At 43.8% G+C, this 16,452-nt stretch overlaps 1 protein-coding gene across 4 annotated transcripts in view; it reads right to left on the bottom strand.

The window, feature by feature from the left end:
- slit2 (slit homolog 2 (Drosophila)) overlaps nucleotides 1–16,452 on the bottom strand; it is a 94,456-nt gene that overhangs the window by 73,500 nt on the left and 4,504 nt on the right. For all 4 annotated transcript variants that reach the window (XM_037086940.1, XM_037087008.1, XM_037087084.1 and 1 more), the window contains exons 3-4: nucleotides 16,042–16,113; nucleotides 7,446–7,517 (exon numbers count right to left, since the gene is read on the bottom strand). In XM_037086940.1, the coding sequence (XP_036942835.1) occupies nucleotides 7,446–7,517; nucleotides 16,042–16,113 (144 nt within the window). The remainder of the gene's footprint in view (nucleotides 1–7,445; nucleotides 7,518–16,041; nucleotides 16,114–16,452) is intronic.

Genomic DNA, 16,452 nt, shown 5'->3' with positions numbered 1-16,452 from the left:
TCTGATGTAGCATGTGATTTGTAAAGTAATTAGTAACTGAAGTTATAAAAACAAAAGTAGTGGAGTAAAGGTAAAATATTTATCTCCAAAATGTAGTGGAGTTAAAGTATACAATAAACAAAAAAAAAATGGAAATACTCAAGTAAGGCACCTCAAATTCAAGCCTAAGTACATGACTATGCAATAAAACTTTGCATCATATTCTTTTCTGAAGTAGCCTTGTACGTGAGTATTTTTGTATTTTAAATTAACTTCAACATTAAAGTGACGAACAAATGAATGCATCCATAACGAAGATATAACATTATCATTTCTGAAATATGCTATTCCACACAGAGTGTTTTTACTATGTCTACTTTGAGTATAAGACTATAACACATTTACATGACTTTTTCTTGCCATAGAGTGTTTCTACACTGTAGTACTGCAACTTTTACTTTAGTTATTTATGATAAGTATGAGATACAACAATAAGAGAACATATAAAAGGAACGTTTTTCCTTTTAATAAATAGGCTCTGTCACATTCCAAAGATCACATCAGATTTAATTTTGTTTTCACTGAACAACAAAGTGAGTTAGTGCTGGAACAAACAAATGGAGGAGAGGATACTAACTTGGAGCAAAGAACAAAGGAAGGAGGACTCTAAGTTATGTGTGTTAGCACAATTATGTTTTCCACTTGAATAAAGAGTTTATGATTTAATGTTCTTTTTTACGTTATGTTGCCATGTTGTTGTTGCCAAAGCACAGCTGTGATACGTCTGTAGTCTTTGTTCAGAGGGGACAGTGGACTCTTCTGCAGACTCTCTGGAGCTGGAGTCTGTCCTCTGATTAAAACAGGGACCACACAAAATCATAAAGACCTCGGAAACACTCGAACTACACCCTCCAATTGAATCAACACCTTTTACACCAAAAACCAAACGTATTAATATTTTAAAAATGTACGATTTATAGAAGTTATGTTGTGTTTAGCGAGGTGTACCTAATAAACAGGCAGCTGGAGTGTTCTTCTATTCTTTGTGTGACTGTTTTCCAGTTAAAATAAATAAAGGTCACACACACGCAAACACACACACTTCCTGGGCCCATTCAGAAACAAGTTAGCTCTAGCTGTGGTACAAGTCAAGCAGGGCGTTTCATATCTTTACATTCTGCCTGAATAACATAATCTTTTGTACTGGTGCCCTCTGAATAATGCCAGTTTGGCTTTGGCAAGCCCTCTCCGGATCGCTCCAGAATGAATTACGGCATTGTGTTGGGATCTGAATGGCCAAATCACTTCTTAGGAATGAGTGGCCTTGAGCGATTCAGATAGGCTGTCATGTGATTCATACGATGGCAAGTGAGTGAGTCACTGACACTCAACACCTCAACACTGTTGTAACTGTCGGTTTCGCACTCGAGGTGATTCACAATGTGTACACAGAGGACACGGACAACATGCCAGAAAACACACAAACCGGACCGCGAGACTGGAAAATAAACACACGATCCTCATTTCGCCGTTTGGGCTGGATATGATCTGTGTGATCCAAGAGTCCGAACGAAAAACATTTTCTGGGACAATATGTCTTTGTGTACGCTGAAAAGATCTGAAAAGAGCCATTTTTTTGTGTGTGTGTGAGAGAGTTTTTATATCTGTTAAAGTGCATTCAGAGAAACCGGAGGGGGCAGGAAATATTGCTGAATGGTAAAGCGATGTGTTTGTGCCAGTGTCTGTGTGTGTGTGTGTGTGTGTGTGTGTGTGTGTGTGTGTGTGTGTGTGTGTGTGTGTGTGTGTGTGTTGTTAGATATAAAAAAAGAAAGAAAGAAAGAAAGAAAGAAAGAAAGAAAGAAAGAAAGAAAGAAAGAAAGAAAGAAAGAAAGAAAATAAAGAGGGAGTGAGAGGAACAGACAGAGAGAGAGAGAGAGAGAGAGAGAGAGAGAGAGAGAGAGAGAGAGGCCCATCTACAGACGCCTTGGGCTGCGGAGGCTTAACTTCATTTCCTCGGACAGACATAATGGCAGATATTTGCATATCCTATGTACACAAAGTCAGTGGCCGACTATCTTCTCATCCAGTACGCTGTGACTAACCATGCTACCAGGCAGATATTGATCTTTAAGAAGGCTGCACCCCAAAACCCAAATACTCCCCTTTAACATACACTGGAATAACCAGAAGCAGGAGTTGAGTTTTATCCTGTTAGCCTCCTCGCGGACATCATGAAAAGACAGTATGGCCTTGATATAACCACAGAATGAAAAAAAAAAAAAAGGGTTCAGGCGCAGCTTCGACTTGCAAGGTGCACGGAGGCTGCAAGCAGACGCAGAAGATCAAAATTCCAGCAAGACTTAGTTGTAATCTTAGCGGAGACCAACCTCATCATGAGACTGACATGTTTCTGCCTGTGGCCCTTCAACAGGGCTGTCACACTACACTTTACAAAAGGATGTCTCAATAAGTCTGAGAGGCACAGTAATATCACACAGCCACACAAAGAGATAAGTATTAGATTTTAACTTTGTCAAAAGTGACATTTATAGGGTATCAAACTTGAAAAGCACATTTTTGGGTAAAAGATGTCCTCTTTGGATTCCTTAATATCCAACCTACAACCACCTCTTAGTAGGGATGGACCGTGCAGAATGATTTTGGCGATTATCAGGATTGGCAAAATATTGGTATTCAACACACCTGCAAAACATTAATCGACAACACATTCTAACTATTTGCCCACTCATAGTTTCGGTATTATGCTCAACAGTTGCTTAAGGTCGGGTTGGCCACCATTTATTTACCCTCATACTCATATAATTCAATCGTTTTTTGTAATGTGATCAACCAGACGGAGGCCACGTTGTCCTGCATGCAACAATTGATTCATCCCAGGATAAAAAAAAATCTCCCTGCATGCAACAGCTGTTACAGGTTTAATTTGTCATGATTTCTGTTAATGAGAGGGAGGAGCTCTCTCTCCCCCCCCTCGCTCCTATAAATCACCTCCTGCTTAGATCTCCTGACTGGAACATTCTTCACCTTTGACCGCCGCGGGACTCAGAGGTCGTCGTCACTGTGGCAACTAAACCGCCCGACGCTCTCTGTCTTAATTAAAAAGCATTATTTACTCAGAGAAAATTTCATTTTCTCTACCTCTGACCCCTCTCTTCCTTCCCCTTTCTCCTCCCTCCCTGTTAGTCAACTGTTGACACGCTGGGAAAGCCCACATCTTCTGCGCTATTGTGACGCATTGTGTGAGCCCGTCGTCGTCTCGGCCGAGGTGGTACGTATGTACGTGTGCGTGTGTGTGTGTGTGTGTGTGTGTGTGTGTGTGTGTGTGTGTGTTAAGCTCTCACAGAAGACAAAGCCACAACCTTGGAGGCTGCTAAGCAACAATGCTGCCTGGTAAAGCCTCATCAGGGCACCGTTTAGCAGAGGATTAGGGACTATTACACACACATAAACAACACACACACATACACACACACACACACACCAAAAACGTAGCCTCATCAACTCATTAATTCAAACCCCATACCGCTTTAACTCAGATTCAATGTGTGTGTGTGTGTGGGTGGGTGGGACCTGAAGTTCAGTCATTCAGCTCTCAATCATGTTGACTCTCCTTCTCAGTGGAATGATGATGAAGGACTGAGGCACAAATAACCTTCTCCATCTCTTCATCTTGACCAAATTAACAAAGCAGAGCCAAACTTTTGAGACAAATGCACCTTTCGAAACACACACACACACACACACACACACAAACACACACACAGACACACACACACAGTGATAAAGCGACCTGGAAAACTGCTGCTGCGGGACACAAGCATCAAAATAGCGCACGCGCAGTCACACATAAACTAACACTGTCCCATCAATCTGGCCTCACAGTCAAGCATAACCAGACTTTTCAGCTGTGAAAGCAGTGACCCATTCTGTTATCCTCCCATCACCCCATCCCTTCATCAACGCCTCTTTCATCTCGTCCTCTTTCATCTGATTTCTGTCCAGCGAACAGGGGAAGGGAGAGAGAGAAAGAGCTGGCAGGGAGAAGGGAGAGGAGAGGCGAGGAAACGCCGCACAAATGTATTTGTCCGCCTTTTGTAGAAAATACAAAAGTCAGCCAAGAGTTTGCATAAGGCATCAAAACATGGAAACAGTGGAGGCAACGAAATGAGACGGTAAATAGAATGTATTTAAAGAAAGGGAGAAATCATAATTTTAAAAAGATATGGATTATAATACAGTGACAATTAGGTCTGCAAACTGAAATAATATCAAAACTGCAATAAATGCAATATCAAAAATCACAGGATTTGATTGAGCTAAAATGTGTGACAAAACAGCATTATAACAAGATACTGTGGTGCTGCTACAGATTCACAGATAATCTGGCCTACAAATCTTGCTCTCCAGACCCCAACAAATGTCACATCATCGTGGTTTTCATAGTAACTTGTGAAAGCAGTAGCGAATCCTGTCCCAATCACAATATCTCTCAAACTGATCACATTGTGATTTTCTGGTGTATCGAGAGGCCCTGACAACAATATTGTAACAGATAAACACATAAATGGGGCCAAATTAAAACATGAAGCAGGGAAAGAAAGATGGATGCAAATTTGAATTTAAAGCTGATTAAAGTGAACAAAAGTTAATTTGAAGTGACGACTTTTCCCTCCTCGCAGTTCTAAGTGGTGTTATTGTTGGTCGTATTCTCCTCAGAGTAGCAACACTACCGATAGCTTATTTTATTTGTGTCCAGCCTCCAAAATGATAATTAAGTTGAATCAACTCCTTTCTGCAAACATTCTAAAGTTCATGAAATCTGAAAGTCATAATTTCAGGCCAGTATTAGACTGCATTAGTTCGTACTTAATAAACCGAGTGTAGGTATCAATGTGCAGGTTTGTCTGTGGTATGATGTCACCTTCGTCTTCTGTTCACTCATTCACTGCTGAATAATTAAGTCGATGGCGAGCAGACAATTGAGTTTACAGACAGTTATGAGTCATCACGTCGCGTCATTGCTGACAGCTGTAGAATCGCACAACATACGTCCATAAGATGCAACACAATGCACTGTGGGAGATAAACAGAGAGTATGGTCCGTGCTGCTGACACAAAATCTTGGCAGTGCATAAATGTCACACTCTCTTCCCACACTTGGAAACCCCCAAAAAATATGGCAGAGGGAACACAGTGTCATAAATTAGGAGTGATTTTCTTTTTAACTTTGCTGCTTATCTTTCACATTTCTGTGGTTACGTGTAAAGGGTAACACATTTTTTGGGGCGTACTACTGCTTATATGAAAAAAGCAGTAGAAAGTATTTTGTGGTTAAAGAAGAAGCTGCATGTAATCTGATAAATTGCCCCCAATGATGTCACTCTGTGTCTGAGTTGCATTGTGGGTAGTGTGGCTGTCAGATTTTGAAAAAAAAAAGGAGTGCAATGCTTGAGACAAGAGCAGCGGACTGCTTTTAAAAACCTACATTGCCAGCAATGCAACTTGGCTAATGAGTGACATCACTGGAGGACATTTTTTTTTCACATATGCAGTAGCACTCCTGGAGTCCCATGAACACACTCAAATGTGTAAAACTGTTGTTACCCTTTAAAAACAAACAGGTGAAGAGAATTCAGACAGACATCCGTGTTTCCTTGTGTTTCTACTAAAATAAGCGACACACCTCATACACCAGTTTAATTTAGCCCTCAAAGCCCTTAAACCACGGTGCTGAGTAAAGGTCAAAGAAATCCAGTAAATACTCTCTCTCTCTGTCTCACACACACGTTCATATACACACGTACACAGATTTTCCAAGCCCCGAAAAAGTGAAAACATAATGTTCATAATAGCAGGTTGAGCAAGTGTTCATTTATAGCCGCACTGTTGCAAGAACCGGAGTCGGTCCAGTTCACACATACCTTCTGACCTCCATATAAAACTTAACAGGATTCCACTTCACAGGCTGTTGAGGGTTTTCTTGTTGTGTTTTCTAAAAATACAAACACACTATAGGGGGCGTAGTAAGATTTAATATTGACCAACCAGCCCTAAATACTATTTGCCTCGGCGTCGTGGTTGTTGGTTCATTCTGAACGACTTCCATACGTCTGACAAATCAGCATGCAGCTTTGTGGCCGCAACGGCGCCAGCTCGGCAGTTTCTTTCAACGCCGTTTAAGACATTTTTCTGTTGATTCTCAGAGTTATGTTTCTGTCCCCGTGGAGTTTATATCGTACTACAGCGTATATCACTGGAGGAAAAAAAGCAATTACAACACGACATTTGCTGAATGAAGTGAAGATGTGCAGCCAAGAAGACAAATACACCTGGAGAGAGCTCAAACACACACACACACACACACACATAGGGAGGGCGCTTGTCTGCGACAGCTGAGCAGAGAGCAGTATATCCGAGTTGTATTTTTACCTCGGCCCACACGCTGAGCAGGATGCCAACTCTTGGCCTTGAGAAACTCTCTGAAAACACACACACACACACACACACACACACACACACAGTGGCAGAAACACAGACGCACATGCAGACACACACCCTTAGACACGACAGGTCAAGCCCAGCCAACCGCCGTAGCGGCCGCAGAACATAAACAACTTTCACACACTCTCTGAATCATCTGAGCGTTTCAATATTGTCTTAGATAAATATATTCAGCCGCACATATAAATACACGCAACCATAATTATTCCCTGGGACCGCGAACGACCATGACGGGAAGTTAGTTCCCACAGTTTCAGCAGCGTCGCAGCCCAGCCCTACGGTCCTGGAAATCCACAGCTCGGTTTACAGCGCAGACGATCGGGGCTGTGAGTGAAGGCCGGAAGGCGGAAGGTGCCCGACGACAACAAACACAGCGGCTCGCTGGTTTGTGGACGTTTATGTTCTGTGACTGAAACTGTGAAACACAACATGTAACCTCAGAAGGGAAACCTGTTCCTATGATTCGCTGCTTATACATCCCTTTGGTCCCTCTTCTCCATCCTCTCACACACACACACACACACACACACACACACACACAGACACACACACAGACACACACACACACACTCTCCCTCTCCCAGTGGGCAGCAGCTGTTGGAGTGCTAATCTCCATTAGCTACTGAACTGGCTTGTATGGAGAGGGCCACATAAAATCTGTTCTCTCACTCCTCTCACTCCCTCATCTCGGTGAAACACCACAGCTGCATCATTTCTTTCTCTACCCTCCAATGTCTGCAACATATTTCACCGAGTCACAGTCAACGACCTGCGCGAGCTTGTGGTGGTGACACACTTGGAAAAAAAACACACATCTCGGGCATTCGCTGCTTTGCTCCCATTAAACCAAAATGCATGAGAAAACAAACATTTTTTTTTTTTGGTTTACAACGCAGAATCATTGAGTGATGGGTAGAAAAGAGAGAAATCAAAACAGGACTTACAGTCTGTAGAGCTTCGTCGTTCCCAGGAAAAGCAGCTCGGGGAAGACAGCCAGATTATTCCGATTCAGGCGCCTGGAAAAACACGGCATAAATTAGGGAATAAGCTCTACCTAGCCCCCGTCCAGACAGTGTGGCTGAGGCGGTTACATGCGTGTATAATTTGCTTTTCTAAAGTGAGATTTGTGTTTCCTGATCCTCATATCAAATGATGTTATGGTATTTTGATTGTAATGCAATTCAGCACAGTTAAAAAAGAAGCATGGGAGAGTGTGAAGATTGATGGAGACACAAAACACACACATGTTCAAAAACACACTCTGGGTTACCCCTGATTTAAGGGGTACAACATGGCTGCCAGACAAACAGTGAACTCGAGAAGGACGAAGGGGAAGGCAGGGGGAGGAAGACGAGAGACGGGGTTCGGATGAAGGGAAGTCAGGGGGGGAAGGAGGGGGGCACTTTTTTTTTTTTTTTTTTGCCACAAAGGCAGAGGAGAGGAGATGATGTGGGAAAAACAAACAGGCAGTCTGGCCGGACTACCGAATGTGTGAAAAGGACCCCACTGAGTAAACAAGGCCCTCACAGGGGAAGAACTCACAACAACCCGTCATCACACACACACACGCACACACACGCACACACACACAGAGGAGTTGAGAGAACTCGGGTGAGTTTAATAATCTGGGTGCGATCATTTAACCCTGGTTGAGTGGAGTGAAGAGGTTTGTGTGCCTGTGTGTGTTAGTGTGTGTGTTAGTGTGTGTGTGTGTGTGTGTCTGCCTCGATGTGAGTCAGAGGAGAGCAACTGAGTGACACAATGAGAGACAGGCTGCTGAAACAGTTTAACCCTGACACACACACACAAACACACACACACGCACACATTGACAGGCCCAGCGACGGATGCTGTGCTGGCTGCTACTGGAGGAGAATGAAGAGAAGGAGGCCGAGTGAAGAAAGAGTTGACTTTTAAACTAGCAAGAAAAGTGCAGAAGTCCTGACTAACAATTCACAGTTTGCATGATTCACACCCATAAACGCATCCCAGAAAAGCCACAAACTTTACTCAAGCGCTCAAAAAAAAAAAAATGCCACCAACTCCATTCAAAACTCTCTCTTCAAGTCTCTGAATGACTTCTTCCTCTTAACCCTCGTCTTTCACCTCTTTTCGCTTCACTATAACCTGCCCTGACTTAAATAACGTCACCCCCTTTGCGTCCATCCTCCACCCCACAAGTGCACAAATATATGAACGCGCCGGCGCACATGCACGCACACCCACACTCCACAGTTACATCAGAGGGGCCGCTTAAATATTTAACATCCCCGCAGAAATGATGTTTCTAAATTATTCACTCCTCTTCCGTTAACGCCGGGCTCCGGCGGCTAAGAGCCCCACGTGGTCCCGCCGAGGGGCCCACTCCTCCTGCAGGTCCTGTCCAGCCGTGAGCACCCGTTAGTGGGCTAGACCTCCCCTGGGTGAGGTGCACGGACTGGTGCTGGAGGTGGGGAGGAGGGAGGAGGACAGAGGGGGGCTATGAGCTCATCCTCTTAAAATAGATGCAATGCTGTCAGACTAGGAGACGGAGAGAATGAAGTACAGGATCAGAAGCAGTCTGCTTCCTCTCAGGTGGTTAAATGCACTTAATCAATTTGTTCTTAATGTGAGTAACTGTCATTTTATATTGTTAACCTATTATCATCATCATATCATCAGCTTATATGTTACATTTTGCACGGTTTATGTCATGAATGTAACAGGAGAAAGCTGGAGTATTCATTTTATGGCCAAGTGTTGTCATGCACTCTGCATTGTTTTCAGGCTGTAATGTTGTAAAATGCATCACAAAGGACGCAGAGTAAACTGGGCACGAACATGTTCTGTCTGAGAGACTGCAGAGCAGCATTCATGTTACAACTACCTCAGCCAATAAATCAGCTCGAGAAGCTACAAGTCTGATGAAGTCACTCGTTCAGCCACTAGACTTCGATTCATCTGCTGATTATTTGCATGATTGATTGTCTGATCTGTAAAATATCAGAAAATGAATCACCCAGTGTGACGTCTTCAAATTACCTGTCTGACAGTGAAAATCCTAAATATATTCAACTGACACTGATATGTCAAAAAAAAAAAGAAGAAAGAAAGAAAAAGCTGCACAATCTCATATTTCCAAGCTGCAACCAGAAAGTGTTCAATATTTTTGCTTGGTAAATTAGTTTCAAACCCTAAAATTGTTGTTGATTAATTTTCTGTCACATGTCTGATCGTTTCAAGTCTCCCTGACAAACATCCTGAAAAAGGCAAGACGGAGCAAAATGCTCAACTAAAAATAAAAAAAAGCTGGCATCACTGTTGAGTGTCACAATCTAAAGTGGAAACAGAATGTCCCCTGCCACTGTCACAAAGACAACCAGATCACTTTTTTCAACTAGCAATCCACGACAACCGACAAAATGTCAGTTCATTCGTTCATTTAGTTTATGATGGAGACATGACAGCAGATAGAAATGGTGCCATGCCGCCAGCCTGCACGCATCACTGCTCAGCCTGTCAGTGAAAGCGACGTTTATGGGGAGCTAATCTAAACACTGATGGTGTCACTATTTTATCGGCACTCTACGGTATGAGCAACATTTACCTCATAATGGTCGGTTAAAGCAAAAACCTTTCATGTTGTCAGTTTAACTTGACATTTACTGAACTATAAACTATCACCTTGTGGAAACTTGGAACATGAAACTGGGAACATCAGATACCAACAAACCGTAAACACCTTTATCAGTGGATCAAAGCTGAGCACTATACATGTATTTCAGTATTTTCAGTACATGTAGTTCAGGCACTAGGCGTGGGGGATTTTTTTATATCACGACATTGTTCCACCCAAATATCACAATAGCGATAATATCATTTCATTTGTTGGTATTTCATGTTTATCAGTCGTATAGATTGCATGAATAAATGAAGAACTGAGAGGCTGAAATGCTACACTGCTCACTTTAAGTGGTAAAATAATATCATATAAGAATTTTAAACATGGAGCTGGAGTGCAAAGAATGACTTGCAAATGGAACAGAATAGCTCGGTGCAGCGGGTCTGTCACTTTTTACTTTCCCTCTTAACTCAACAGGGCCAGCCAGGTGAGAACTAACGCTGTAATGATATAAAATTTCAAATTAGAGTGCAGTCAGAGCAGTGAAGGAATATCTATGATGGAAAATATTGCGATATTTGGTAATCTAATATCGACTTCTACAGCTCATGCTGCTGTGATGTTACTGCTGGCGTATTGACTGTCCTCAGTTCGTTATTACATCTGTAACTTTTCAATTCGGTTTAAAAATTAACCTATGTGACGGCAGCTCATCAGCCACCCAGTTATCAAATAATGATCATTTCTGTGGCTGTAAAATACTGTTGATGAACACTGAGCTGCACTCGATCACCGGGGAGAGGAACTCCACCGCTCGAGGCTGCTAATTCAGTCAGTGACGATGGTGATTCAATACAGTCAGCGCTGGAAGATTGTGTTAAAAGATTTGTTCATGCACCTAGAAGCCCCGACTGAAAGCACGGACTGCCTCTGACTCAGATCATCTAGTCGTCTGTAGTGGTTTAGTGGTTTGTTTCTGGACCTGAAGGGAAGTCTTGAGTGTGTGTGTGTGTGCACGAGCGTGCATATAAACACCCTCAGAGTACTTCCACAGTCGTGTTTCATTAGTCAAAGTCTGGCTGGAAATGAATGTAGTAGTCAGTGGTCGGACGTGTGAGAGTCGCTCCAACAAGCTAATGTCACACTGCGGCGCGGTGATAATCCCTGCAGTCATAAACAGATGCTGGAGGCCCACAAACCACACAGTAAATACACACACACACACACATTCCCACAAACACATACAGTCTGCCAAATCTTCATACATACATGCACACACACACACACACACACACACACACACACACACACACACACACACACACACACACACACACACACAAAAGACAAAAGCACACACACACACACACACAATCCTAACACCTCAGAGGCTTGTAGATGTGTAGCACTACAGGCTCTCACACTCAGGCTGGGAAGGAAACAACAAACCACCTCAGAAACCAATTATTACTCCATCGATGCCACTGCTGCCATAATACACTTCTTACACTAACAGCCTGTCACATGGACACACACACACACACACATTGCTGTTACCATAGTTATAACCAAAACCTTGTGTGGACATTTCTGCGACCCTGAGAAGCTTCCTGTAATCTGAAACCACTTGAAACTGAACAGTGAGTGTGTGTTCATGTGAGTGTGTCCAACTGATGAATTGTCTAATGTTGTGCTTCTTACCCCACTATATTCATTTGGTAACTGTAATCACTAGTTTCTTTGCAGACTGCGTGCTGCATCAGAGCCAACGCAGTACATCTTTAAATTATCTTAAAAACGCAGAAGAATGCAGATCATCAGATCTGATTACTGGCCAGGTTGATAACGCCATAACTTCATTACCACACCATTACTTTTATTTGTTCTCATGATACATTAAGGTTCATTTCATGCCAGATACTTTAAGATTTTGTTTAAGAACTTCGCTTATGGTTAATGTTCACTTTCACAAAAGAAATATTTTAACAGGATATCTTTACTTTTTAAAACACTGTGTGTATCCACTACGACAGTTAGTACATTTGAAGTGAACCATCATCAACCAAAGATTTACTCACTAATCTGTTTCTTAGACATTAATGACAATTTCACATCAACCCTAAATAACACAGCAAAGCAGAAATCCAAACAGAATCTTCCCTCCTGACCCGGGAATATCCTTCGCTGTCAACAAAAGTGTCACATGCCCTCAGCTTTGAGCAGTTTTTACTTCCAACTGCTGTTTACCAACAAATATCACAAGTGTTGTTGGGCGCAGAGCGCAGCGCAGCCCGGCAGAGACGTGAGAAAATCTATTACAACTTACTTTCCGAACGCTGCTGCTGTAGTGGGAAATGGCTGTTTGTGTGTCTTCACAGTGCAGATACTTTCGAGCTCTGCTGCTCAATAATAACAATAATAATAATAATAAAAAAAGAAACCATTTGAGGCTTTGCCCTGAAATGATCAGCGAGAACAACGTTATCACTCACCGGCTTTAGAGCCAATCATTTAGCACTAATCCAGTGCTTTTCTTTGAAATCCATATTCCACTCCGCGCAATAACTGTTAAGAGTTATCTTCTGCAACACGATCGCTTAGTTTGAGGTTTCATTATCTAATGTGTAATCACTGCTGATAGACATATCTTACCACCTGTAATCAGTTTTACAATTACTCATCTCTGTTGAAATTATCTTTGACAATGTGATCACTCAATTACAGGCTAATTATCTGAGGCTTTATATCGCCGCGGCTCTCTAAAATTTTTGTCTCAATGGCTGTAATTGCTGTTTTGTTTCTCTCTGCATATCTGCGGCTGTTATCAGCTTCAGTATCACACTCTGAATTGGATAGGGGCTGTAAACCAGCCGAATAAGAGGATCAGGATCTCCTCTCTTTCCTTTTCGTCATTCACAGTAAGAAGGAGAGTGAAGAATGTATGACATTCCTATATGCACGGGACAATAGAGGCAGAGAGAACGAGATGGGTGGGTATGGAGGAAAAAACATGAGGGCTGAATGAAAAAAAAGGTGTGGGGGGTGTGTGTGTGAGGAGGGGCCTGAATCAAGATAAAACCAGTACTGACGGAGCAGCCTTGTGTAAGTTAATGCGCATGCATGAGTGTGTCCATTCCCATGCATGTGTCTGTACACGTGCACGTGTGTGTTGTGACATGCCTATCTCCTCCACACCTCCACCCCTCCTCCATACCCCCCGAGCTACTGCCCCACACCTGACCCCACCCTGCCCATCCCTGCAGGGCCTGTCGCAAAAAGAAGGGGATGAGAAGGGGAACCGTTTTCCACCACTGCGGGGGGCAATCACTGCGGATCCGTCAGCCCGGCTTAGGGCCCTCTCCTCTGGGCAGCGGTGCCCAGCAGGCCCCCCTCCAGCCCCCCATCGGACGGAGGCCTTTGAAATGAGCCCCGAGACTCCAGCCTCCGGAGACGTGCCTTTGTCCGGTGGCCGCGGGGGGGCATTGATGACTGACTCCATCTTTGTGTTTGTGAACATGCCACGCCAGAGACGCTGAATTACAGTTGAGAGAACCCTCGCAGGGACAACAGAAAACAGCCACGTTGTGTCAGAAAGTGAGCCGCTGTCAAAGGTGTTTGTTGCCGTCAGAGACGAGAAAAAACAGGGACAAAACAAACAGCTGACTTCACCAACTATTACTGATCACGGACGAGACTAATATTGCACGGGCGAGTGTGTGTGGAAGCCAGTTTGGCTCACATGTGTGCATGAGAAGATTGCATTTGGTCATTGCGATCAAAGTTTACAGCTAAAGCCGGGCCGTGCAGTGTTAACACATTGCCATCTTCGAGAGAGTCTGAGCCACAGTCTGGGCAGGAATTCCCAGATCTGCTTACCCGGACAGAACCCAGCGTTTGTTGCATGAGAAACACTTTCAGACTCCCTATAGTGGTCCACAGAGCTCCTCTCTCTGTCAACACGGAGCAGCCGTAGTGCAGCAGAGAGTGGAGGACAAGCAGGCACGACACGCCCGAGACAAGAGCAGCCGGGGAATCACGGTATTTCATCCTTTTCATCCCAACGACGGCTGAAGAATTCATCCAAAACAGCTATCAAGAAGATTAACACACCGTCACTTGATTTTTGCGCCTGTGTGTGTCTACAGTTATGTCTGTGTCTTTGTAAATGTGTGTGTAAGCAGCGAGGTTTTTTTTTTTTACGTGTCTTTAATTAAAAGCTTGCGTATAAGCCTGCTCAGACTCTGTCACAGTCTGCTGAATTCCAGTGTGTCACTGGCTGACGGTCAGGCCACATAACACACAAACACACACACATTTATTATACGCGGGACGGCTCGCACGTCGCACAAAGTTGACAGTCGACACAATGGACACATCAGCAGTCAGGGGTCCACATCCCCCTTCTGTCTTGCTCTCTCACACACTACCAGGACTTAATTATGCCATAACTGCCTCAGGGTTGGATGCTGAATACCAGTGATTCCAGGCCAGTGCCATAACAACCTTTGGCTGCTCCTCAGTTGCTGCCCTGTGACTCATTTTCAAAATTTTCCTCTTGGACTGAGATGTTGGCAGCCGCATGTCATGATGATCAGGTTGTGAAGACATCCAGATGGAGGGGTGGAGGGGGGTTTTTCGGAACGGTTTGATGAGAATAAACATAATTTCAATCTGATGTCATGGCCCACAAAGTCACCAGGTCGCAACCTAATTGGACTCTCTTAAGAGACGTTTAGTTTCAATTTTCTGTGCCTTTGTTGAGCTGCATGAAATAATTTTTAAAAAAACAAAAAGACACGCATTGAAATCCTTAGTCTTGTCAAAGACATCCAGCATCAAAACACTGGTCAAGTTACACCGGCTGACGTGAAATTGGAGGCAGCTTTCGTCAGTGGCCTAAAGTTTTTTTTTTTTTAACTAGCTGTACGCTGTAGCTGCCCCTCTATAGTATCAGTTTTGCATATGCAGAGCTCCACAGTCAAGTTAGCCATATCAGATATGCACCGCCTGGTTAGAAAAATACAGTTTTTTCACACTGTATTAAGAGTTATGGACTGTTATGGTGCTTGTCCACAGGGTCGCTGTTTGACGGAGGGCCACACAACGCTGCACGCTTTGCACGCTTGACTAAAACAGGCTACACCCTCCGACAACCACGCTAACACTCTCTGGCAGCACCCTATCGGACGAATGCCGCTGCTCTGGGATTTCAAAACAGACCAACAGGTTGCTCATTTGGAAAACCTTCTCTTATATTACAAAAACAGCTCAGAGAAATGTGTTTCTGTAGACATTTTAGGCGGGAAATGAGCCGTAAAGTTGCAGAATGTGTCTTTTTTAGCTTGACAATGTTTAGCTTTTACAGGTTGTGAGGAATTCCCAAAGGTGCGTAAAGTAGCCAGACTTCAACTTGCGAATGAGGAGCGGGCAACTCTCTCGAAACACAACGCTGCCAGAACGCATTGTGGACATGGGGACGAAGAATGGGAGGCATGTAAACGACGGATCCCGTGGACACGTAACTGTAACTTTGTGTAACAACTGTGATTTAGTTACGTTTAGGGTACCACCACTCATGAAAAGCATCATGGTTTGGGTCAAAATAAGAATTTTATGTAAGTTCTGTAATGTGACTGGCAAAAGTTAAAAGCAAGTCCAATTCTGACTTTTGGTTAAATGTGGGTCATTTTGAAAATGTCAAATTGTGATTGTGACCCTATTAAACATGTCTGACGGGGGGCGACATGCAGTGAGCTCAGACAGACGACGACGTTCTGGTGGCCCCACACACACACTGTCGCTCTTGTCCTCTCGTCTGTATCTGTCTCACCACTTGTATGAAGAGAAAGTATCTGCTTGGTACGCTTTTACATTTGTGTACAGAAAAAAAGGGTTAAGGCATAAAATGGCGGCCGCCTCGCTTATAAAATGTTACTCACAGTCTCTCCAGCTCCTTCAGGTCCTGGAAGGCTCCTCTCTCGATGGTGCTGATTTTATTCTCCATTAGCTGCCTGGAGGAGAAACACCAGGAGAGAGTGAGACAATAAGAGATTGGACGGAGAGAGAGAGACAAAAAAAGAGAGTGACAGAGAGACACGAAGAGTCTCCCATCAGAGAGCTGACAGAGCGATTTGTGTGATGACACCGTGAGAGGCCCGAATAAAAAAGGGAGGAAAGATGGCTGGATGGGGCCAGAGATAAGAGAGCGAGGGGAGGAAGACGAGGAGGTGAAGGAGAGTGAGACGGGGCAAAGAGATCGACGCTGGAGAGAGCAGAGGGAGGGAGAGATGGGGAAGATAGGTGGCAGTGGGTGTGGGAAGGGAGGAAGAAGAAAAACAGATTGGTGGAGA

Source organism: Acanthopagrus latus, chromosome 1 (assembly GCF_904848185.1).
Source record: "Acanthopagrus latus isolate v.2019 chromosome 1, fAcaLat1.1, whole genome shotgun sequence".
Classification (NCBI taxonomy): Eukaryota; Metazoa; Chordata; class Actinopteri; order Spariformes; family Sparidae; genus Acanthopagrus; species Acanthopagrus latus.
This window is presented reverse-complemented; position numbering and strand designations above follow the sequence as displayed.